The sequence below is a fragment of the Poecile atricapillus genome, chromosome 1 (genome assembly GCF_030490865.1).
Source record: "Poecile atricapillus isolate bPoeAtr1 chromosome 1, bPoeAtr1.hap1, whole genome shotgun sequence".
NCBI classification, from domain to species: domain Eukaryota; kingdom Metazoa; phylum Chordata; class Aves; order Passeriformes; family Paridae; genus Poecile; species Poecile atricapillus.
In genome coordinates, this window is record NC_081249.1 from 118,975,960 (window position 1) to 119,001,938 (window position 25,979).

The following is a 25,979-nucleotide window of genomic DNA, read 5'->3' on the forward strand; positions in this document are numbered from 1 at the left end:
AGTCGCTTCTCTGCACACCTGTAGGTGTGTTTGGCACTGTCCCAGCTCAGGTGTAGGACCTTGCACTTGGCTTGTTGTGATTGCTGAGGGTCACACAGCCCAGCTCTCGAGCTCTCAGTGTCCCTCAGGATGGCATCTCTTCTGTCCAACAGGCTGACAGCACCGCAGGCTTGCTGAGGGTGCTCTCCATCCTCCAGGATTCCCACCCTCAGCAACAAGGAGTGGCTTAGGATGAAGGCATCAGTGTTTCAATATTTTTTTAAAATTACAGTTAACAGTTGAAATTACAATTTCAAATATCTGCTGACCAAAATATTAGCCTGAGAAGGCTTCTGTGTTAAAATTACCGTGGGATGATTGTGTGGATTGTAGCCTTAATTAGCAGTCTGCATTTGCCTTTTATGTGCTTATGCAGTTGAGGGTCTGCAGCTTGTTTTCCTGAGCCACTGGTATATTATGTCACACTTTGGCAAAGTAGCAGCATGGAGCTTTGAGGACTTCTCCCAAGTACTGCATAGATGTGCTTGCTACCAGAGTAGTTGCTCTTATTTCTTGTGAGGAAAAGGCAGTAAGGTGTTTCTGCATTTGCCTGTGAATGAATAGTGTGCGTGTTAATTTGAAAGCCTTGAACTGTGTAGTTAATGTGCCTATTGATTTTGTGAGATGTAATAAGTAATTGGCTTGGTGCATTCCAGAGTAACTTTTATCAGGGTAAAAGTAAGCAACTTTATAGAAGACCTTTGGTCTCTTAGTTGTACCTTAAATGTGTCTCTATGCTGAGAGGACCTTTTTTGTAAAATGTAGAATGGCGCTAGTGGTTATTCTAAGGTTTATTGGGAGTGTTTGAGTGAACACTTTCATTGCAAAGTAGAGAGTGCTGCATGTGAGAGCTGGGCACATCCTTGGATTTCAGCAAGGCCGGGAGCTGTGTCCTGCACTCGGGCCACAGGAGCCCTGTGCTGTGCTGGAGGCTGCGGGAGAGGGGCTGGAGTGGAAAAGGAGCTGGGGCTGGGGGCTGCCAGCAGCTGAAAGTGGCCAAAGAGGCCCATGGCAGCCTGGCCTGTGGCAGCAGCAGTGGGGCCAGCAGGGACAGGGCAGGGACTGTTCCCTGTCCCGGGCACTGCCGAGGCCACGCCTCGAGTGCCGCGTCCGGCTCTGGACCCTCTGTTCAGGAGGGCATCGGGGGCTGGAGCGAGTCCAGGGAAGGGCAGCGGAGGTGGGAGGCTCTGGAGGGTAAAAGCCCCGTGAGGAGCAGCTGAGGGAGCTGGGGGTGTTGGGGCTGGAGAAAAGGAGGCTCAGGGGGGACCTTGGCACCCTCTAGAATGGGCTGACAGGAGCGGGGAGCCAGCTGGGGATCGGCCTCTCCTCCCAGGAGTGGCACAGGATGAGAGGACACGGCCTGGGGCTGCAGCAGGGGAGGGTCAGCTGGCACATCAGCAGCACTTTCCTCACTGAGAGGATTGCCAAGGGTTGGAAGGGGCTGCCCAGGGAGGGCTGGGATCCCTGGCCCTGCAGGTGTTCACAAAACAAGTGTATGTGGTGCTTGGTGCCATGGTCTAGTTGACTTGGTAATGGTCAGTTAAAAGTTGGAAGTCGAAAAAGTTAAAAGTCAATGATCTTGGAAGTCTTTTTTGTCCTAAATAGTTTTGTGATTCTGTGACTTGTGATTTGAGTTGCCAGAGAAGCTCTCCATTATTTCTAAAATTTCTGAACATAATATAAACAGTATAATTTGTAAATCTCATTTGTTTGATCTGTGTACTTGGAATTTGTTTAGTGAAGTAGCTCTTGAAAATCTTCCAGCAGACCCTAACTGAAGAAACAGGAGCTGAGAAGCCAGCACAGGAATATTTTTATAAAAGAAGCAACAGGTAGATAGTTCTGTGCCTGTGATACCTGGAGCCTGTCCTCCCCTTGCACCCTCCACTGTGTGCACCAATTCAAATAGCACATTACAAAATTACTCGTGCCCCTGTCTGTACAAGACTTGGCTTGCCTGTCTCCAGAGAGAAGGAATTCAGGCTAAAGTAAGGGTTCTTTGGAATCCCTGATTAGGAGGAAAATTGGAAGTCTTAATTAAGTCTTTGGCACAGTATTTGATAATATTACAAATCAGCAGTTCCAGATTTGCAGTTCTAGGACTCTATTCACCTTTGGGTGATTTTAACAAGATGTACATGACTTTCGATTGAGAGCAGGTAAAACCAATAAGCAGCAAAACATTTAAATTGTGTGATTTAAATCTGAAATCTCTCAAATCTGAAATTACAGACTAGTGTGTAAAGGAAACTGCTAGACACGGTCTGGCCATATTAAAACTTCCAAACTGGATCTTCAGTTCTCGGCACATGAAGAAAAAAATCTTGCCTTATTTGAAATCCTGCTGAGAAATTAAATGCAGTAGTCTAATTTGGGCTATTTTTATAGGTCATTTGTGGGGGCAAATAGGGCATGTCAGCAAAGATCATGTCAGTGGTTTTTGTTTTGGTAGTCTTTACTGAGGACGCAGTTGAAGGAATTTGGAGAAGAGCAGTGATGTTATGAGCATCTTCCTTCTCACTTCCTGTTTTTCTTTTCTGGAAAAATACAGAGTGCACCACTTGAGATTCAGAAACTGGTTAATTTGATGTTTAGTCAGAAAACAGTTTTGTGCAGTTAATGTTTGTTGTTGAATTTTTGATGATACATCAGAGATAGCAAGGCAGGCTTTCTTTAAGAGTGGTAGGAATAAAGTCAGTAACTTCATCTCTTTACTACCTTCAGCTGAATATTTCAGAATGGGCTCATGTTAATAAAACTTCCCTACAGGAAATAATTCAGGCATAAAAGAACAGTTTCATGTGAAACTGGACAGCTTCATGATTTGTAAATACAATAATAAACTGAATGACAGGGTTATGTGCTAATCCTACCCTTGAACCATTTGAGGTAAAATATTTACCTATGTCTGTGGCATGTTTTAAAGATAATCAAGGAAAGTGTTAGTATGAATTTATATATTGAATTGTTATTTAAATTTTCTTATCCATTCACTTCTTACTTTATGAAATGTAATCTGTGTATTACAACTTAATTGACATTGTCTGTAACACTGTTCCTGTGGTAATTTAAGTATTAAAATAGGCTAATCCTTCTTGAGTTGTTCTGTGAACAAAGTTTCCAAACTCAGTAATGATATTTTTTTATACTATAAAACTGTCTTTATATAAAATAAAAGTCAATTTACAACTTTCAATTATTATGGCTTGTTAATTTTGTTTTCATATACTATAGGATATGTTTTGGAGTTGCAGACAGAGTATCTTTGCTGAAATGAAGAAGAAATTTTCACAGGTAGACAGATGAAATCAACTTTGTAAAATGATAACGTAGAAACATAGTAACAGCATGATGCTTTAGTTTCTGTTTATTTTAACGTGAGCATGAGCTATTGACATGAAACTCTCTGTGCATGTTCTTGAATCCAAAGATGATGCACGTATTAAATTCAGTCTTAATGGTAGCTTCAAATCGAGTATGTGTTTCTGTGCTTTTACACTGGTGTGTGAGGCTGTGCATTAAAAAAAGGAATTGTTTTGCTCTCACAATATATCAGATTATGTAATGGTTAAAATTAATTTCTGTGTTTCTCTTGTGGACTTGGTTTGATAACAGAATGGCTGAGGGATCTATCACTGGCCAGTCTTGCTTTTCATGCTGTTTCTATAGTAAAGTAGCCCAGACAAGGTGTTGCTTTGTTGTCTCCTGGTTCAGCCGGTGAGTGTGGATGCTCTCTGTGAGTAGAGTTGGGCTGAGGTTATTTTTGCTTTATCTGTTTACTACTAACAGCTTGAAGCGGTGGCTGTGTGAATGAATGACAGCTTAATAGTGTTTGCTTTACTGACCCCGAGTTAAACCAGCTCAGTCTGTCAGAATTACATCTGTGAACAAGGAAGAGAGGGTTTGTGTGACGTGCAACATCCAGCAAATCTCTAATGGTCCATCATTTGTGCCCTCGATGTTATTGCCATCCCTCAGATGCTGTGTGCCTGGTTATTTCCCCAGCAGCTGGAGTGCAAGTCACGTCACCAGGCAGGGTGGCAGGGCAGGTGTGGGTGGCAGGAGGACGTGGCAGGGACTCGACAGTGCCTGTGGAGGCACTGGCACAGGGAATTGAGCCTCCAGTGGGGAACTGCTCCTGACGCGATCAAACACAGCAGCAATACAAAATCAGTGTGGGGATAATGAAATCCAAATGAACTTCTGTTTTCTGAGGTAGAACTATATAAATAGCAGCATGTAAATATAGGTTGATCTTACAAGTTCGTTGGGTCTTAGCTGCTGCTCACCTTCTCAAAAAAAAAAAAAATTAGGAAAGAAGTCCACTAAACAAGTTTTACCTTCTCTTTCCTAACCACACAGTGAAAGAAAGAGCTTGCTTCTTCAGCAAAAAAAGAAACACTCCTTCCCCCCCTAAAAAAAGATGCAGTGCTGGGAAATTTCATGGAAAAAGCCCAGGAGAAGTAATCACTGGTGAAATTTAATTTTAGTCTACTTAAGCACAGCCCTGTGTTTCTCTGTGGGTGCTGTAGATGAAAGTGAGGATATAATATGTCAAAATTACTTTGACTTCCAAATTGTGTTTTCTTCTTAATGTGTGGTTAATGTTTCAGGAATAGTTTTGCGTGTCTTTTTGGAAAGCGGTTCATAAATGTAAAATTCTCCCATAAAGATGAAATGGATGAAGTGTTACAGATTTGCTGCAAATGGTGCTTTGAATCTTTTTGAGCATGCAGTTAATGAAGGCTTCCACACAGGATATTTCATTTGAGAAACCTAAAGAAATTGGACTCTGACATCTTAGAAAAAATCCTAGTCAAAAGCAGGCTAATGTCAGATTGGGTCGAGGGTGGTTTTATTTGCCTTTCTGTAACCACTTTTTTGTGAGGCTGATAGGAATAGATGCTGCAGTCAGCTAACATTTTATTCTATCCTTGTGTGAACACTGGCAGCAGATCTTCACTGTAGTGAAGGCATGCAGCATCAGCTGGAATGGCCGTGCTCCTTTTCCAAGGGTTTGGTGATGTAAGAGCTCTCAAAAGGAGCTGTAGCACTCTGGTGGTGCTCATCTGCGTTGTGAGGCTGGTTGTGTAGAAATACAGCAGATTCTGAAGGTGTCCAGACCTTCTTTGTACTTCTGTATTCTCTAGAAGCTGCTTGTGATGTTTACTGAGAGTTTGAGCATGAACATGATTATTGACATTTGTTGCTCTTATCCACTGAGAATCACGATAGCCACACACTGCATGTGGTTTTTTGCCTTTTTGGATGCCATGGCCTTTAGCCATGGGCTGAGATTTGGGCACTGTGACAATGCATTACTAATACTTCTGTGTGTTACAGCTTGAAAAGGCTGATTCCCTGAAGGACTGATTCCTTTTACTTACTTGATCCTTCCCTATCAGATGTGTATTTAAATATCAGTTATTCCTTCTTGATCTACAGTATTGGATAATTGAAAGAATTAATTGATTGTGCTCAGATCTTCCTGGGTTTTCAGTGTTGGAAAAATGCCATTTTTCTTGACTTACCTGCATCTGTAAACTTTTTTTATTATTCCATTGCCACTTTCATTCAAGATCGTTATTGTTCTGATTTCAGCTACACTGATGTTTCTGTTTAAACTCCCTTTATCCAGTAGCCATTTGTCAGTGCTAATTTTCTTAATTCATTCAGGCAGAAGAATATCTCCTGCAACTCAGCCAGCAGTGGAGTTAGTAGGAAGTTGGTGGCTTGATTATAAAGCTTTTTGTTTAGTGGTCAGCTTCCATGGTGGCTTGGAAGCTTGCAGATTTTCTGGGTTGCATTCCTGAAAGTCACAAATGGTATATTCTGCCTGGGCAGAATTGATGATTGTGTCAAAGGAAAATATGAGCTGGAAGTGATGACTTGGAAGTCTGTTCCCAATTTTGAAGCAGTCTTCTATCTGCTTGCTGGCTGAAATTCTGTGTGGAACCTGAGCAGTTTCTCTGTCCCCACAGCCGTACAGATTCCTTTTTGTTCTATAAAAATGGAGCTTGTTTTTATGGCTCTTTTAAAAATGGAAGGTTCTTAATTTTCTCACACTTACTTTGGAAAACAAAGTCCAGTTTTAGGAGCCTTAGGTTTTAGAAGTGTAGTGTGTTTTATTGGTGAAGGCTTGTTTGGATTGTTCAGTAACGCTGGCTTTGCCCGTGTGCTGTCGTTGCAGGCGGAGTGTGCTGCAGAGGAGCCGCGGGTGCTGTGCATAATCCAGGACACCACCAACTCCAAGACGGTGAACGAGCGTGTCACGCTCAACCTGCCGGCCTCCACGCCGCTCAGGCGGCTCTTCGAGGACGTGGCTGCCAAAGTGGGCTATGTGAACGGCTCGTTCCATCTGGTGTGGGGCAACGGGGACGGCGTCACGGCCACGGTACGGAGCTCCCAGGGAGCCTGCGGCAGCGTGTGCTCCGGCTGCACCATGGCAGGATGCTGTCTGTTCAATCATTAAACAGAAACTAACATCATCCTTCAGAGGCAATATTAGTTCTGGTTATCAGCACGTGTTTTTAATAACCATACCCGTGATGAATAGTTTCAGAGTCCTGGGGTCTAGTTTGAGAAATGTTTTCTTCTCAGCAGCAGCATGTTGTGTAGTGAGTCCTGTTTCTTGGACCTATTTGAATATATTATAGAATATATCATATTAAAATTATTTATGTCACTCCCATGCTTTATTGTTAAATCAGTGTTGATTTTAGTTAACATTATTTCTGTAGATACACCTAGAAAACTTTCTAAGATTTGTTAAGATACAGACATGAGTTTATTTCAGGTCATTCCTGCTGAAAGTATTTTTTTTTTCTTTTAAAGAAAAGAAGTGTCTGCATTCTACAGAGGACCCTGGATAATATGTTCATGAGAAACTTACAGACCAGTGTCTTGACTCCTGAATAGATAAACCAACTGTTAAGATTAACAGTCAATTATCTGCATTAGACTGTAATGTTTCTTAAACTGTTCTCAGGTGATTTCAGTACTGATCTGTGTTTTGGTTGCTGGATAATTATTTCTTTTCATGAGGTCTTACTGTGTCAGCAGCCACATCAAGCAATGTACTTGGATGGAATCTGTTAATTGCATATAGATCTGTTTCTAAAAAATGTTGTTTCTGTTGTTTTACTCTTTTTTTATCAGACTCCAATAGATCAGAACAGTGACAAAACCATTCTTGATGCTGGTTTTGAGCCAGGGAAGAAGAACTTTCTGCATTTGACAGACAAGGATGGTGAGCAGCCTCACGTAATGCAGGTGAGTAAAATCTTCACTCAGCTACATAAGCCAGTGTTGGGGGACAGATGTGTGTTCTTTGTAGTGTTTGTGTAAGAGCAGAACTTGAAATAAAACTGGGCTGAGTATTTTGTCCTAAGCTTCTTTGGGGACCTTCTCAACAGACTTTCGCTGTATTTGCATCTATATTCACATTTCTCCTGAGTGGGACCAGTTCCATTAGTAATGATTTGCTGTCATTCTGTTCATGCTCATCAGATTCTTATGTGATGTTTGCTGCAAGGAATTTTCTAAGGTTGTGTAATTAGTTAATCTTCGGCACATTCAGAGAGAAGTCTTAGCAATACACATTTGATCATACATCCAATCCCTTTCCTCTAGTTGTTTGAAAGCAATATTAGGCCTTTCTGGCAGAATTCTCAGAAATGGCAGCCCTGCATCAACAGCAGTTAGCTGCTTTCACATTTACCTTTATGGAAAAATAAATAAATATATATATATATATAAAAGAGAGTTGGCAGTGTTGCTAGAAGCCACTGTTTGCCATAACAAATATTTTGAAATTTTCCATTTCTCAAATACACACTACACACAGCTGCAATATATTCAAATCAAGGATTGGATAGACTAGTGATATATTAAGATTATTACTTAGTTCTTGTATCAGCACAATGCTGTCTTAATTAGCCTTTGTTGTGGAGTTTGATTACCTGACAGAGGGAAAAAAGCCACGTGTAAATATTTGTACTTGAGATCAGAATTTAAGAATGATTCTGAAAGAGTAATGGAGTAAAATTTGTATGTCTGGAAAAAATCTTATTCTGTATTTCAGTGCAGAAAACTTGAGGCACAGGAGATACTAAATTGCCAACTTGCTTGTTGTGTGCATTGTAATACTGTGGTTGGTTGTGCAGTGTTCCAAAGGACCTTTCCTTCTGCCAGTGCTAAGAACAACGTGTCAAGGGCTTGAGAATTTGGAGGGCAGAACTAAAGTTCAGCTGTGTATCTGCAATTTTGAAAAAATTGTGTGATGTGCCTAGCAAAATTGGTTTCTCAGCTATGAGAGCAAAGCAAATCTGTTGTCAATAGAAGGTGCAGTCTGACTTGTGCATGCACTGGGTGTGTTTGTGTTTCCAGGAGGAGTCGGGTACTGCGGAGGATGGAGCACAGGAGAGATTCATAGGCCCCCTTCCAAGAGAAGGCTCCATGGGATGTAGCAATGACTATGTCAGTCAAAGCTATTCTTATTCTTCAGTCCTAAGCAAGTCAGAGACAGGTATGCTGTTCTCTCTTGTAAAGGCAAGACATTTCCAAAAGGCAGCACCTTAGGATGTTTTTTTAATAAATTGTGATTTATTTTAAAAATACCCACATCAGTGCTACATTTTTTTATCCATGTTTTTTAAGATATTCTCCCATCACTTTAGAAATGGAAGAACTGTATTCCACCCTTTCCTTAGTTGGGATAGGGTAATTCAGACTCTGGCAGGGTCCCCCTTTGTGGTGTTTGTGTGCTGCTCATCCCTGGTTCATAGTCAGGGTCAGGGCAGCAGGGTGCCCAGCTGGAAGAGAGCGGCCCACCCTGTTCTGGAGGGGAAGGTTTATCTGCCTTGCTTTTTATTTAACAAAACTGAAAAGATGATTTCTGTAGTGTAGAGTAATAAATAAAGTACAAATGTTGTGACTCAGTCTCTTCACAGAAAATGCCCATGTGTGGAGTAGCTGTATTTTCATTACTAGTATGGTACTGAGATATTTTTTTCAATAATTTTTGGAGTATGAATAAGTGTTTTTAATTTCCTTATTGTACTGTGCCTCAGTATATGCTCCGTGCTTATCAGTTGTTGCTAATATTACGTATTTTGGAGAAAAATCTTAAAATTGCCGCTTAGATTAATATTGGTAAATAATTTCATTTTCAGCTAGTAAAAATGACAGCGTTACAGGAGTTCAGTTAGGTTTTTTTAATTAGTTATTTAAGCGGGAAGGGTTTAGAATAGTAGTGTTGTGTGGGAACTTGAGATTTATTTTTCCTGTTTCTGGTTTGAAGCAATAATAACACCAGTGCAGATACAAATTATGTTAACATTATTACTGGGATACTTTTAGCAGACATCAAGCAGTAAATGAGCTGATACACAATTGTTTCTTAGAAAATTCTCATTTATTCTGTAAAATATTTAAATCTGCTCTTAAAATATTTATAGTTATCTACATCCCCATTGCTGTAGTATTCAGCATTAAATATTACTTTTTATTTTGATCAAAAAAACAGCTTCATGTCATTCAGGAGAATTACTTTTGTTATATAAACTATTATTCTCTATTGCTCTCAGAAATTGTAACATTCCCTCCATTTAGAGTGGAAATAACAATAAATAACAGCAGACAAATGCAGTTCTTAAACACTATCACAGAGTTGTTTTCTTGTTAAGTGTTTTAACTCTTGAAGTGATTTGCCATCTTTTTGCATTATTTCCATCTCATTATTCTCATGTTTTTAGGTTATGTGGGGCTGGTAAATCAAGCAATGACTTGCTACTTGAACAGCCTTCTTCAAACACTTTTCATGACTCCTGAATTTAGAAATGCATTGTATAAGTGAGTATATAGAATCAAAACCTTATATTTGTGCTGGTTCGTATTGGTAGGAGACCCTTTGAAATTTCACCTGTCAAAATTTCCTTGTTTGGATACTGGAAATCATAATGGAAATCAAGCTGGATAGACTTCTAAATTATATCTGCTTAAAAGCTTCAGCTTTTCAGTAAAGTATGTTACTGGTTGTGGTGTGGATGAGCTTTCTAAAGAATCCTGAAAACATCAGACTTAAATTTAATGCTAAGTGCAGTTCATGTCTGTACAGTGAATGGCTTCCAAGCTTTCATTTGTTTTTGTTTCTACATTTGAAGAGTATCATTGCTATTCACTGCAGAAATGGAAAGCAACTGCACTTGACTTCTCCCAAGAAACAGCTGCAGTTAACCTGTGACATGGCAGACCTGAAATGTAGCAAATGTTGATTTAATGCCTTTTTGAGTAATGCTTTCAAAGCAGTGTTATTTGTCAAATATCTTGTGTTGCAAATAGGTGGGAATTTGAGGAATCTGAAGAGGATCCTGAGAGGAGTATCCCCTACCAGCTTCAAAGACTGTTTGTTTTACTTCAGACCAGCAAAAAAAGGGCAATTGAAACAACAGATGTTACACGGAGTTTTGGATGGGACAGTAGTGAAGGTAATGTGAGCTGTTAAACTGCTGGGGTTTGCTTCAGCTGCTGCCTGCTAGGGGCTCAACTGCTGTCCATGGGAGAAAATACCAGAGTAATTAAGAGTAATTAATGGAATCGACCTTTTCAATGGAATCAAAATAGCCTACATGGATACTTTGTTAAAGAAATGGCAAGTGTGAGTTTTAGGCTGTTAAAGTAAAAAGCATTAAAGTATTGTAATTAAACTGTCATTACACATGTTGTGTGTTGTGTAATATTGCCCCATAGCCTGATTTTTAATTATCAAAATTAAATTGGGTGGGAAATTGGGTTTTGGAGAGTCAGCACAAAGTGGGGCAGAAATCAGAAGCAGTTTGTTTTGTACCAGTGTACATTAGCAGTTCTGTATTTTTCACATATTCTTGTTTATACATAAACCTTGTGGGCAAGCTGGCTGCTTATTTTTCTGACTTCCACTGAGAGGCAGCTGCCTGTGCAATTGAACACTGGCCCAGTGGCCAATAATGTAGATACATTATTAAACTAATGAGTAGTTTTTTAGGAAGCATTCTCAGGCTGCAGTCAGTATTAGGACTAATAACATCTCCTGTTTTAACTAATAATAGTTTCAATTTCTAACAGCGTGGCAGCAGCATGATGTGCAGGAGCTTTGTAGAGTCATGTTTGATGCTTTGGAACAGAAATGGAAGCAAACGGAGCAGGTAGGCTTGGAAAAACTGGCTTTGTTCAGTGGTGTAGTATTGTGGGAGTTTGTTGGGTTTTCTAATGACTGTAAAAGTTATTTACTAAATTTTAAATACCAGCTCTTTGAAAATCTGTGGGAGTTTCCACTTTTCTTGTTTGAGGCAATAGTTAAGCTACTGTGATGTGTGACTTTCAAGAGTGCATTACATCTGTTCCTCCTCCAATTAAAAGTGGAATATTCTGCACTCTGGATACTCAGTCTTTATCTGAAGCACAGAAAGTGATTGTGTAACTCCCACAATAACTTCCTCACTCTCAGTATTTATTAGGTATTGTTGTGGCCTCTTGAAGCTCAAGCTCTCCCTTCTTATTTCAGGAGAAAGTTAGGAATGTATTCATGGCACAGGACACATTGTGATAAATGGCCACCTTCTTGCAGGCCAGTTTTGGTAAATAGGAGTAATTGGTAAATTGTTTCAGGAAAGGACTGCAGGGTCAGTCTGTTAACAATGTCTGCAAGATCAGGCTCGTTTCAGAACTTCAGTTTGGGGCTTTTGTAGTCACTTAAGACATTGACTGCAAGGGACAGTGAAGCTTATGGAACGTGGTTTGAGAAGCTCGTTTGCTACGTGCTTTGGGCAGGGGAAAATAAGAAATCAGGAGATGGATGTCCTGCTGGGGAATGGTGTTTTAAATGTGTAGCCATGCAATTAAGATTTAATTGACAAAAAGGTACTTTCTTGTAAAACTGAAGAAATGTGGTATTGGTCTTTTTTTTTCAAATCCCTGTTGCTGAATCTGTTTGTTTCAGGCTGATCTTATAAATCAACTGTACCAAGGCAAACTGAAGGACTATGTGAGGTGCCTGGAGTGTGGCTATGAAGGCTGGAGAATCGACACGTACCTGGATATCCCTCTGGTCATCCGCCCCTATGGCTGCAGCCAGGCGTTTGCTAGCGTGGTGTGTACTATTATGGTCCTAATAGTGCATCCATACACACATAGAATACATAATGCCCCAGTGGTAGAATTGGTTCCCTGGTAAGTATCATCCTAGATACTCCATCTTGGGGTGTTCGTCTTTGTGCAGTCAACCAGCTAGCAAGTTCTAGAAGATTTTTCTTTTTTTTTGATTTTTTGGTTTATTTTTTGGTTTGGTTTTTTTTTTTTCCTTTTGCCCTTCAATGAGTCCTACTGGTGCATGTATAAGGGGAGGGGAAATGCAACTTTATTGCCTTAAGGCTGCAGTAATCAATTATTTTCTTCCTGATAAAATCTTCAGCATTTATTTGAGAGATTTTTTTATGAGATCACGAAGTTTTATTTGAGTTGTTCTTTTCATTGGCACGTCTGCTAAATTTTTGTAACGTTATTGAAAGTCTTAGTAGAAGAACAGAACATTGACATAAAATTTTTACTTTAATTTCCATGTTGTTGCTGTGCTTTTTAAAGATCACTTCTTAAATACCATGTCCTTTTAATAAGCAATTTGATGATGATTCAAAAATCCTGTTCTACAGCAGTGTTCGTGGTCTCTTTTGCTCCAGCTTTACTGATGCTGGCGAGCAGAACTATGGCTTAGAAAATCTGTGGAAGTTCTTTTGTTTGAGTTTTTCCACCCCCTGAAAAAAAGAGATTACAAACTATGAAATTCCACAGTATACTGTGGATGGAGTTGTGAGAAAGAGTAAGAATAAATCAAACAAATCTTTCAGTAAAGTCTGTTTTAAACAAACACTTGTGTAATTGGCTTTATTATATATTTATACATATTTTATAATATTATAAAATTGAGTTTATAATATATTGAGTATTTTTCCTTCTGTATTTAGTGTGCTGTATTTTCAAATATTTAGTGTGCTGAATATTTTCAAAGCACTACTAGTCCACAACTCTTAACAGTAATTCTGTTAAGAATTGTTAGAATTAATTTAAACTGCAGTATAGCTTCAAAGTACTTCATTCTTTGAAACTTTAAATACCAGTCTTGAGAAGTAGTAAAGGTGAGGGACATTGATCTTGGAAAAAGGATTCAAGTTAGTAACGTCCTTTGAATTCTTTTTAAGATTGCATTAAAATTTGCTGGAACTTTCCAGCTAATTGGAGCTGTCTTAATACAGGATGATATTTCATACAGATGGCTTCCCCTTTTCACCTTTTAACACTAATTTCTAGCAGTATTCCCTGAACCAAATTTTATTTGTTGTCATTTTTATTCAATAATTAGATTTTTATAATCTATTAAAAGTAATGAAAACTGTTCAGTTCATGTAGTTTGATTCTGCATTTAACAATGCATTGTTCATCTCAACGAGTCAATTTCCATTTGTATCTCAAATGGAAAATTTTTTTCTTCAGTGAACAAGTCTGTGGTGCAATGCTAAAAAAAGACTTTGTTTGTAAAAACAGAAAACTTGAATGAATAAGGATTTAAATATCAGATTACTTTTAATAGTATTTGATATTTTTCCTTTCAGTCAGCATTTACTGGGTTTACTGCATTGAGGAAAATAGTTTAAAGATTTTTGTTACGCAAACTTACATGGTTGCAACTTGTATTGATGCTTCAATTTTTGAGCTTTTTCAATTCCTACTCTGATTCCATTCAATTGATTCTCCTCCCTGCATATGTATGATTGATAGCAGATGTAATTTTTAGTTCTGTAGTCTTCAGCAGTGGGGAGATATGGAGGATACTTGCTTTTGGAGAAGGGAAAAATCGCCTGTTTCTAAATGGAATTCTCTGAAGGTAGTATCCTCCATTGATCCATAGATGATGAGATTCAGTAGGTGTAGGCAAAAGGGTCTGAGAGATCACAAACTTCACACATGCGCTAATAGGGCTTATGGAAGGGAATGTAAAACTTTTTACACCTTGCTAGTCAGCTCCTGAGGGAACTTGCAGCAGGCGACACAACCCAAGATAGGGGATCTAAGGAGGATACTACCTTCAAAGAACTCTAGTTAGAGGTAAGTGATTTTCCATTACTTTTGAATAAGAGAGAGTGGATGGAGCCTTCTGTAAGGTTAATTTGGAGAATGCCATTTAAAGAGCATTATCCCACTGTTTGACATTGTGTACCACCAAAGAAATGCAGATAGTTGAAATGTTGCATTAATTGATGTGTGTATTACCTCTCAATACATGGGGACATTGAAGAACTGGGGAGGATAATGTCATGCTTTCTTTATTTCCTACTGTGAACTAATTCTGAAATTCTTCAGTGTGGTCTTAAGGTTTGCATTTGGAATTTTTGTGATCCCCAGCTCCATGTAGCATAGCTTCAAACTCACTAGGGCAGCCCTGGGGCATTGAGATGTTGTCAGTGTGTAACTCAAGATGGTTTCTGAAAAAGTACTTACATAATCTGCACTGTTCAAGGGTATGGTGACAAAAACCCCCTGAATCAGGCTTTTCTTGAGGTCAGCAGAAATCTAGGCATAAAAACATTTGGCTTATTTCAGGGAGGTAAACAGGAGCAACAGTTTACATTCTGAGTTTTGTAGGTACTAGTGTCTTTTGTATAGGTGCCTGAATTTAACAGCACTAGGCATAAACTGAAATGTTTTGCAGTAAAAAAAAATGTTTTGCAGGATGAACAGCAGAGAGAAAGGTAGATGCAACTAGGAACTAGCAGTGATGCTAAAATTATGTTATTAGAATACAGTGAGAGTTGACTTGTAACACCAGAAAACTAATCATGATCCAAGTAAATACAGTTGTGTTTTGTTAAGTGTTGTTAGTTTTCAAGATCTTTTGTACCATAGCTTTTCTTTTGAGAGTGTAACTCTGTGTACAACTAGTCCTTCTTAGGGCAGAAATTAATTTGAACTTTATGTGAATGAACTTTGTGGTGTCCCTGCCAAACTGTTGAAAGTAGAATATAGATAAGGTGATAATTCCTTTTTGTTTTTAAAGCTAGATCAGTAACAAGGTCTTGTATTTTTCATTGAACATACTCTTTGAACAGAGGAAAAGTGATGAGCTCTGAAAACCTGAGGTGGCAGTTAGTTTCTAGCTTTTTCCAAGAGCAGTTTGTCTAAATGCCATTTGTTGTGGAAGTTTTTATGAAGGTCCTGCTGCTCCTATTCAGAGGTTGTACAGATTTACACATGCTTGCAGTATGGCACCTGTCAAACTAGTGATGAGACCATAATGCATTTTTATGGAGGGAAGGTTCTCTGCAGTGCCTCTCTTGAGCCAGACAATAATTAGGTTGAATTGTTACGGCATTTTAGTGTGCTAAGTGATTGAGATCTCAGAATATTAAAAACTGGGTACACTTGGCTGGACAAGGCTCTGAGCAATATGCTTGAAGTTGGACCTGATTTGAGCAAGAGATTAGGATCAGATGATCTCCAGATTTTTTTTCAGCCTGTATTGTTCTTTTGATTCTTGGAACTAGAAAGAAGTTTAGATAGCTTTTGTCATCCTAATCTCTAGCTTGATCACTTATGTTTTATTTTGAAGCGTGTGTGTAGGGGATTTAGGAAATGCTCAGTAACTCCAAGGGTAGATACAGTGCTGCTCTGAGGGTAACTCCTAAGGGAGCACTGGCTTCTGGTGGCACTGCAGGGCAGGGGGGGTGTGAGCTGTGACAGGCTTTTGGCAGCTTTGTCCCTGCTTTTGCTGAGTAAACTGTCAGAGCAGAGAGCGCTGAACTGCACTAGAATAGGAATTGTACCAAGAAACCTCCTCGTCAGCAGAACCAGCCTTGGTGTAAAGATTGTGTAGGAGGCAAAAGAGTCAGCCTGGGGAGCAGCAGTGGTCATTACCCACGCATGGAAAAATACATGGCTATTTGTATAGCTCAAAAGTGGTGGAGGTCCCAGGCTTCAGTGAGGCCTTTCAAAGCGCAGCTTTCTGTGTGGTAAGCAGTGAAACCTCAAGAGTGCTATAATAATGCTTCATTGCCTTCTCAGGGCTCTAAAGCATCATCACTTCTTGCCTTATGTAAAAATGTGCAGGGTGTTTCCTTGTTAAATTGCACATCACAGGAGTCTGCATAAGCATTACACAATCATTTATGTCCCATCCTTCATATATTCCCATTTATATTCATGTTGATACATGAGCTGCAACGTTTTTCTTACCCTTGAAATATATTTTTCTTGCCTTAATTGGCATTTGGCTCACAAGAGAGTTCTGTCACTGTGATTATGATGTCATTATGTGATGTTTTCTGATTCGTATTTTCTGTGTTGGCCATTAACTTTTTTGCTTTCACTGAAATAGTTCTGAATACTAGTCAAAATACAACAATGCATTTCTTCTGCTTTCTTTTTAAGCAGGTTTTAACTTCAGTCCTTTTGCTTACATTTTAGAATGAGATTCCTCACATTTCAGTACATAATCTAACATCAGCTGTCTGTGTGGCCCTGGAGTAAAAAGCAACTTGGCCTCTGTAGTATTTTGGAAGAAAAGACATAGAGAGCAGTTCAGTTCAGACTCTGAAAGGTGTTCACATATCTGGAGATTCTCTGCCCAAGAGCTGTGATTTTGGGGATGTTCCAAGGCCTTTCTGGCTGGCTCAAAAAATGGGGAATTGAGATGACTGCCTTCACTGTACAGTTGTTCTGTGGACTTTGGCAGGTCTTTAATTTGTGAATAATTGTCACCTGGAATAGAGTCCTGTAAAAAAGTCCATTCTCCTAGAGCAGCAACAGAGCTTTTTGTAAAGTATTTGCTTTATTGTTCTTGCTGCTTGCCTCTGTTCTTGGAAAGAAAGAAGGGAAAATGGAAGAATTGGGGGCTTTTGTGAAGAACTTGGCATATCCTTGATTCCTTCCCAAAGTGGGATTTGCGAAGCAACACACTTTAGATACCAATCTTAAGTTCTTTGCCAGCCATGCTGTGACTGCTGAGTTCACTCTGCCCAGTTAAGCCCCTTCTGACTTACTCAGACTTCAGGGGAACAGCCACAGCCCTTCACTAACAGATGATGATTTTAAAGATGTTATTGCAAGTTGTATTTTTTTTCACCTCTGGGTGAACAGAGAGCTTCTGGCTTCCACTTGGAGTTCAGAAACCCAGAGCCTGTTGGCTCCCAAGCCAGCTGGGTTATAGGTTTTAACTTTGGAAATCTCTGGGTAAAAGTCTTCAATGAACCCATCTCGGTATTCTTAGTGAATTCTGTTTGAACAATTTTGTTCTCAAGTATTTACACCTTGATGTGCAGTGTCATTGCTGCAAATTGTCTTAGGGAGAGGAATAATGATCATTTTGGTTGTATTTTAAATATTGTTTGCTGTAGTGAGGAGCAAAGTAGAAATCATTGAAGTCCTGGGTGTAAGCATTAGTGACAGAACTTTTGGGGTTTTTTGAACTACCCCAAACTAGGCAACTGTCAGAAGACAAAATTCCAGGTATTGCTTAGTTGCCTCATAAGGTTTAGCTAGGCAGCTACTTCTGTCATTATAGGAGATGGCCATATCTGATTCTCACTCCTTTGGGAGCAAAACTCAAATACAGTTCCCTCTGTCCTTTCCCCAGCTTTCACTTAAAAATAGGATCTTCAAATGCTGTTTCCTAAGACCCTTGGTAGAACGGGACTAAGACTATCTTCATGCAGGGCACTGAGAAACTGAGTAACATTTTTTTTTCCTGCCACTTCCTGTTCCCCCCTCTAAATAGCAGATTGGATCTCTTGAGAAAAACTCCTTTAGAAATGCAGAAGAACCATCTCAAAATTCTGGGAGAACAAGGACACAAGGCAGGGTTTAAAAATAAGCTCATTTTCACAGCAGATGACTCTACAGACATGACAAAATGTGATGTGCAAGGTAACAGGAGTAAATGTAACTGTTAAACCAAAGACAATTGGGATTCATCCAACACTGAACAAGATGCAATTAACAGTAATTGTGGTTTTACTGTTTACCTCGGGCTGGGTAGGAAGGTTGATTTCTGGTCATGTTTACCTGAATGTTGTGTCTATACCAAAGTTTGTCAATCAAATTTTGGTGGTGGATTTAAATGAAGTATTTGTATGTGTTTGCAGTCTCATTGTAAATTTATACCTGCATAGTAAACACTCTTTAAAAATGGGTTAACATGTTTTTATTCTTAGGAAGAAGCACTGCATGCTTTCATTCAGCCTGAGATCCTTGATGGCCCAAATCAGTACTTTTGTGAGCGATGTAAGAAGAAATGTGATGCGAGGAAGGTAAAGACTGGTCAAATGATTTGCAAAAATTACTTTCAATAAATATCAATCCTGATAACAGGGGTGTAATCTTGTCCTTGTTTCATTTAGGGTCTGCGGTTCCTGCACTTTCCGTACCTGCTGACGCTACAGCTGAAGAGATTTGACTTTGATTACACCACAATGCACAGAATTAAACTCAATGATCGCATGACTTTCCCAGAGGAGCTGGACATGAGTGTCTTTATTGATGTGGAAGATGAGGTAAACTATTTGGTGTCAGAGAAGAGCATTTAAATTCCTTCAAGTTTGTCATTAAGAAAATCAAAATTCCAGTCCCATTTTAACACCATTATTCATCTACATAAAATGTTCTTTAGCCGTGCTAGTGCTAAACTTGAAGATTTTAAATCTGTCCATGTGGATTTATTTATTTAGTTATTTATTTGAATATTGCAAACAAAACATGTTCTCTGTAGTTGGGGTTCCTGCTTCCACAAAGAAGCTGTTTCAGATCTACATCTTCACTTGACAGATTTAAAGACAGGAGTCTCAGGGCTTCTGCATATGTATACTGCAATTCCAGAATGGAAGATTTATCTGAAACTTATGTCTGAATCATGTTGGTCATAAGAGGTGATGTAAAGTTTCAAAACTGAACAGTGAAGTTAGTCCAAAAATCATTAGTAACAAATTCCTGCCCTCTGAATCACCATGTAGTATACACTCTAGACATAAGATTTTAAATTTCTTTTTTTTCCCGTCCATCTTCTGGCTTTTTACTTTTTGGGTTTTGACCAAAATTCACGTTGTGCAGTTAAATTCACCAGGAAGTATTTTCTGTGTGTTCTGCATTGAAGACCAAAGTAATTCCTCTAATTTCATTCCTGGAAACATTTGTTGGCTTGCACTGGTATAAGAGAAATACTGCCTGGGTGTGCATATGGAGAGGCTTCTCTGGCTCTCTGCAAACCCTTAGGAAGGATGCCATGTAGACAATTGGGTACTCTCAAAGTGTCAGTGAGCAGGGGGCATCAGTTACAGCAAAGCTTGATCTGGGAGAATAGAACTGGGATAAAATTAACAACTGTCAGAAAATCAAAACAATCATCCAGAATCAAGAGGATCAGGTAAGAGATGAATATACTGAGTGAGCTGCAATTCCCAGTGTTGGTGACACCATGCTCTTAAGCTAACAGAACACTCATCAGTCTTACCTTGGCTCGGTCCAGTGACAGCGAGTGGAAATGGAAGAAAAAGTCTTTGACTGTGATTGAAAATATTTTCAATCAGTTCTGATTAACAGGGCCTTGCTACAACAGATTCATTGTTTGGTATCAGACTTCCAGGAACTGAATTGGGATAGCTGGTGCATGGAATAGATTACTTTAATAACAAATATAACCTTGCCAAGTCTGAAAGCTGCTAATTACCCTTCAGTTGCACACAGAGCCCAGGAATACTGAAGAAGTGGGCTGAAGACACCAGCATTTCTGTTCTTGGTGCTGAATTGCAGAGGTCTCTAGTTTTTTTGATGAATTTAATTGTTTCACAGAGTGGATTTTTTCATTTCACAAACACTGTTATTTCTTGTTCCATTTAACTTTGAATGTTGCATAATGTTAGTGTGTATGTCTTATTTTTAAGAAGTCTCCTCAGACGGAGAGTTGCACTGATAGTGGAGCTGAAAATGAAGGCAGTTGTCACAGTGATCAGATGAGCAATGATTTTTCTAACGATGATGGAGTTGATGAAGGAATCTGCCTTGAAAGCAATAGTGCAGCAGAGAGGATCTCTAAAGCTGGCAGTGAAAAGGTATGACAGCACTGGGTGTTGGAAGGGTGGGCAGCAGGCTGGAGGGAGGGGCACAGCTGGCAAGGCTGCCCTGGGTTCACCCCCAGGATATTCCATGCCAGGTTCCCTGCTGTGCACCATCATGCTCAGCAGGAAAAGCTGGGGCCTTTCCAAAGTTGCTGTTGCTCAGAGGCTGGCTGGCCATTGGTCTGCTGGGGGAGGTGCTCACTAATGCCTTTGCATAACTGCACTATTAATTGGTTTTTGTTTCCTTTATTTATTAAACTGTCTCCAACTACAAGTGTTCCCACTTTGGCTCTTCAGATTTTCTCCACCATTCCACTTTTTGGTATATGTTCTGAATACTGTCAGTCTTAGTTGGAAATGATGAAAAAGTTAATTCCAGTCACGTGACTGGAACAAGAGCAGAATACTTTAATGTGTCTGTAATGCAAGTGAGACGTCCAAGTGTTGACAGTAGCTTTGGACAGTTATTTCATACTACTTGTTTTCAAGGCAAACAAGCTGTCAAGCCAAGCCTTTTGGTTTGGGTATCTTAATAATGGATGTGGGATATGCTGAGAACATACAGTCTTTCTTCTGCATAGTCTAAAAATATCCTTGTAACACTTGTGAGTCAGAATGGTTCAGTTTTAGTTTTTAATTTATATGCAGCACTGAAGGCACGTGCTTGGTGCCCTGCATTTCCATCCATTTATCTATGAAAAAAAGGGTATGACAGCAAGTGTGGAGAAGGATGATGGCAAATAGACCTAAGCTTTGTAGCTACAAACTCCTGGGTAAAGTTCAGCAGAGCTCTGGTTTTGTACAGTGCCTGTTGCATTAATTAATTTCTATTAAACAAATCCACTCTTTGCATCCAACTATTTACATACCTAGGTTTGTGTCCTTGTTTTACAACTTTTTAAAATTACCATTTGCTTAACTTTCCTTCAGTTGATACATATCACACCTTTTTCTTCTCTCCACAGAGTTCTTTACTGTATGAGCTCTTTTCTGTCATGGTTCATTCTGGAAGTGCTGCTGGTGGCCATTACTATGCCTGTATAAAATCTTTTAGTGATGATCAGTGGTACAGCTTTAATGACCAGCATGTTAGCAAGGTAAAAATAGGATTTTTGGTTGTGTTTTCACTCATAAATGGACCAATAGGTTTCTGTTTTGTAATTTACCATTTAGCTGCCCATAAAACCAGTTTCATTATATGCATTTCAAGTATTGCCTTGATTTCATCCTCTCATCATAGTGTCCTGCCATGCACATGTTTCACTCATTAGCTTAACTGTTTTCTTGGGGTTTGGAGGTTCTTTTTATTTATCTATGTATTTTTGTGTGGTGGGGACAGGAGTGTTTCTCCTTGGCAGTGATGGTGGGGTGGTTCCTAATGAAGCCTTTATACATGTACAAACCAGGCTGGATTTAGAATTTTGCCTTCTGTACATGGAAGGGCATTTCATGCTTGGAAAAGTGTTTGCAGATCTATTGCAGCCCAGACTGTGCTGCTAAACCTGTGCTGCTGACAGAGGTGTTGCAGCTATCATCCATAGCTGCTATTGCAATCAGGAAGCTGTATCTTTTCCTCTAAGAAGCACCTGCTTTAAAAACTAAATAAGTATATTTGCATTCTTTGTAAAATGGAGAAGCAAATCACTTGGAAATTGTTTTTGGAAGTCATCAAATAAATATTTTTAAAGTTGGAATTGTTAAAATAGCTTGTTGTATAATGCCATGTTTCCTAGTGAGAATAAATGCATCTCAGTTTGCAAGATTCTCAAATAATCATTACATTGATTTTTTGTTAGATAACTCAGGAAGATATTAAGAAAACATATGGAGGATCTTCTGGAAGCAGAGGCTATTATTCCAGTGCTTTTGCTAGGTTAGTAGTATTGTAATGTTACTTTTCTTTCTGGTGATGTTTTAGGGTACTCAAATGACTGGCCAAGGTGCATGTGCCTAACATGTTACCTTAAAATTAATAGCAGATGCTTCAGATAGCTATAAGAACTACCCTGCCTGCTGTTTCAGATCATTAAATTAATGTATAATGATATTAAAATAATGATATTTATTTTTGAAAGTCCATCTTGGTTAGTGCATTACTGAGCTATGAGATAGCTTCTTACTGAAAGATAAACCAGAGCAGCTTCTGAAGCCAATATTGTCCCCTGAGTGATAAATTGAGCTGTCTCTTCTCTTCCCCCAGCTCCACAAATGCTTACATGCTGATATACAGACTGAAAGACCCAACAAGAAATGCAAGTAAGTTCAACTGCTCTATTTGCAAAAGTTGTTGTTTTTTTTTAAACTTAAGTGGTGCGTGTTGTGGTTTTGTTTCTTGTTAGGGAACAGTGTCATAAAGTACACTAATCTGCATGAAGTGCAATATTTATCACAATATGAATGACATCTTGAGACTTCCATTATCAACTAATTCACTTCCTAGAAGAGTATTTGCATTTATAAAAACAGGATCAAGTGCAGTCATCTGCTTTAGTGTATTTCTTTACTACAATAAAGCTTTGCATACTGGTATTGGAACCTTTTGCTCTCTCACTTTCTTGTGTTGCTGATAACATAAGTAATGGGAATAAGAGGCTGACTTCAGTTTAATTTAAATAACAAAAAAAAGAACAGGGCATAGTATAGTGGGAAGTTTGTGTGAAAAAAGAAAGGGGTGAAAAGGCAAGAAAGATAACTCAAATATACATGTAATGCCTAAAGGGTTGCCTGCTGTGGAAAAACTGTATTTTTTAAAACCATTGCTTTGTTTTTACTGGCAGAGTTTCTTGAGGCACATGAATATCCAGAGCACATTAAACAATTGGTACAGAAAGAGAGAGAATTAGAAGAACAAGAAAAGAGGCAACGTGAAATTGAACGCAACACGTGCAAGGTTAGAATTTCTGCTGGACTGAGTAACAATACATTGCTAGTGGGAAATGTTTCTACAGTAAACAGTGCCTTTTTACTGCAATACAAGGACTCCTTTGTGATAAGTGTTTGCACTAACAATTCTTTTAAATGAATTGCACACCTGTTGGAAACCTGTACATACTGCAGGCATCTGTTAGAGGTATTCACCAGACATTTTTGTTGAATTCATGTCTTGCATGTGGATTTGAATTGGTATTAAAACCAAAACAAAACTAGTTAATTTGGCATCACTTATGTTCAGCAAAATTACTTCCAAAGAGTATGTAATGCTGCATGTTAAGTGTTTTGTACTGTTAAATCTTTTCATGTTGTGACCTTGACTTTGTGCAATGTTGTTTCTTAAACTAATTCTAAAGTTACTTGGCAGAAAGAGCAGAATTTTTTCCAACCCTAGATTCAATAGTAGCAAACAAAATAGGACCTCAGTGCCTTTATAAGCACGGCAGTCAGCTGCTCTATCTATGAATCAAGTGATTATTTTATGAGGAAGTCTTCTCATTGCAAAATGTGTAACTCTATGTGAAAGAGGAATTTCACATTCATTGTTCATATGTGCTTTTGCTTTGGAGCACTTGCTCACTGCCTATGGCTACAAGATGTTCTGGTTATAGAAGCTGAACCCTAGCTGGGAGAAAGATTCAGATGCACACCTTGTGTGCCTTTGACATTTTCAGTCTGCAGTCATGTAACCAGCTGAAAGGAAACCATCCCGCAGCTGAAGCAGGGCTGAAGGTGTATTTCATACTGGATTGCTTGAGTATGGGATTTTCAGCTTAAATGGAAAGATGTTTGAAAATGCCCCCATGATCATTTTTCTTCCTTTTGTGTTTCATAGATTAAATTATTCTGCATGCATCCTACAAAGCAAATAACAATGGAGAACAAACTGGAAGTTCATAAGGACAGAACACTGAGGGAAGCTGTGGAAATAGCTTACAAGGTATGCCATGCATAACAGGATAGTTAAATTGTTTGATGTAGTGTTTTCTGTTGGGTGTCTTCAGATTTTGAATTTGTAACACAGTGGGAGTGTTTGAGAGGGCTTGACTGTGGGGTTGTTTTGGGGGCTGGTTCTTGGGAAGTCTTGGATGATGGATTTTTTTAGTTCTGTTTTTTTGTTTTTTTGTTTGTTTGTTTAAGTTGTTCTAGTTTGCCATTATTGACTAAGTTTTGTGCCAGTAGCCATCAGCTGATTGCTGATAGGAGTGATGCAGCCTGCCCTTGTAAAAGGCAGCATAATCTGGCATACCCTTATTTTTAAATCAGATGGTGAGAGCTGCTGTTAGACTCACCATGGCCTCAGCAAATGGAAAGAATTCTGAATACTTATTTGTGTTGCAGTAAACACCTTGTATTAGATATGTGATAAGAGAGTTGTTGAGAATCTTCCTGGGGAGCTAATTCAGTGACAGGAGTGAACACCGAGGCATCTGTTGATCTCTGCCTTCCACAGACAGGTGGGAGCTGAAGACATCAGTTCTTGCTCACCTGTTTGTACTCTTTGGCCCTTGCCATACATGTTTTTGGCTGGGAGAGCACCAGCAAGGCACTCACAGATTTGGGATATGCTAACATCACCTTGACATGCTCAGAGAGTAATTAATGGATGTGACACCCTCGGGCCTCTAAGAGGCTATCAGGTATAAGTGATAGGCAGTGTATTCCTCTGAGAGTACTTCTGGGACCTGTCTTCATGTGCCTGTGTACATACTTTACAAAATTCTTTCTTTTCTGCATTTTCATGCAGGCTTCTATTTGAATTTGGAAACATGTGAAATTGCATGTGTATAAAATACCTATGTGTTTTCTAAAACCAAACTGACTGTTGTGAATTGGAGGGACTCCTGGATGTACAGAGAGTGAGGTATTTCTAGCTTGTGAGTTCAGAGCTGCCAGTTAGGCAGTTGGTAATGTGTGGGGGCTGTGTGTGTTGCAGTTGATGGATTTAGAGGAGGCTGTTCCCCTGGACTGCTGCCGCCTCGTCAAATACGATGAGTTCCACGACTACCTGGAGCGCTCGTACGAGGGAGAGGAGGACACCCCCATGGGCTTGTTACTGGGAGGGGTCAAGTCAACCTACATGTTTGACTTACTGCTGGAAACAAGAAGGCCTGACCAAGTTTTCCAGTGCTATAAACCTGGTGGTAAGACATGTCATTACATGGATGCTTTTAGTTTATCCTTGTCTGCATTGTGTGATGGCACAAGCACGGAGCTGTAAAACAGCTTCAGTATGAGGTGTTGAAAGAAAACCTAGATTTTACAGTCAATATTCAGAACTACATAATGTGCTGTGCTGCTGACTTGCTTCTAGTTGAAGTAGGTTTAAGGTATATTAAAATTTGTCAAACTGGAAGGGTTTTTTTTTGCATTAAATTTGATCGGAAAATGTTATTCTGAAATTGGACTGCTATTCATGTTCTTACTGTTTGTATTTAATACAACTCCTTAATTATTACATCAGACAAGCATATGTACTTTTTCTTTGCCTGTTGAATTTTCTCTGTGTATACATATGACTTGGTTTTCTTTTTTCTCCTCCCTGCAGAGGTCATGGTAAAGGTTCACGTAGTCGACCTGAAGGCTGAATCTGTTGCTCCTCCAATAAGTGTACGAGCTTATTTGAATCAGACAGTTTCAGAGTTTAAACAGCTAATTTCAAAGGTAATTTACAGCCCTTTAGGACTTGCATTAAAGAGTTTTCATTCGTTGTGACTGTGAAATGTGTCATAATTTACATACCTAAAGTGAGAGCCTGCACCTTTTGCAGATGATGCAGTGAGTCCTGTCCAGCAGGGGTCAGTTAGATGCTACAGTTGGGTTTGTCCACCTGCTCCCTCCTGCTGAAAGCAGCTTCCACCCAGAGTTAGTATCTGT

The 25,979-nt window shown here is 39.3% G+C and overlaps 1 protein-coding gene across 3 annotated transcripts in view; it reads left to right on the forward strand.

Moving 5' to 3' along the window:
• Window positions 1-25,979, forward strand: part of USP47 (ubiquitin specific peptidase 47) — a 50,737-nt gene that overhangs the window by 12,341 nt on the left and 12,417 nt on the right. The window contains exons 2-19 of one of the 3 annotated variants that reach the window (XM_058842673.1): window positions 3,274-3,333; window positions 6,230-6,433; window positions 7,198-7,311; window positions 8,428-8,566; window positions 9,795-9,891; window positions 10,381-10,526; window positions 11,143-11,222; window positions 12,017-12,166; window positions 18,276-18,371; window positions 18,462-18,614; window positions 20,001-20,165; window positions 21,137-21,268; window positions 21,968-22,044; window positions 22,372-22,427; window positions 22,949-23,061; window positions 23,938-24,042; window positions 25,039-25,246; window positions 25,651-25,766. In XM_058842673.1, coding sequence (XP_058698656.1) covers window positions 3,274-3,333; window positions 6,230-6,433; window positions 7,198-7,311; window positions 8,428-8,566; window positions 9,795-9,891; window positions 10,381-10,526; window positions 11,143-11,222; window positions 12,017-12,166; window positions 18,276-18,371; window positions 18,462-18,614; window positions 20,001-20,165; window positions 21,137-21,268; window positions 21,968-22,044; window positions 22,372-22,427; window positions 22,949-23,061; window positions 23,938-24,042; window positions 25,039-25,246; window positions 25,651-25,766 — 2,211 coding nt within the window. Of the gene's footprint in view, window positions 1-3,273; window positions 3,334-6,229; window positions 6,434-7,197; window positions 7,312-8,427; window positions 8,567-9,794; window positions 9,892-10,380; window positions 10,527-11,142; window positions 11,223-12,016; window positions 12,167-18,275; window positions 18,372-18,461; window positions 18,615-19,997; window positions 20,166-21,136; window positions 21,269-21,967; window positions 22,045-22,371; window positions 22,428-22,948; window positions 23,062-23,937; window positions 24,043-25,038; window positions 25,247-25,650; window positions 25,767-25,979 lie in introns of all 3 variants that reach the window. The other 2 variants (XM_058842663.1, XM_058842682.1) reach the window with 2 other exon arrangements.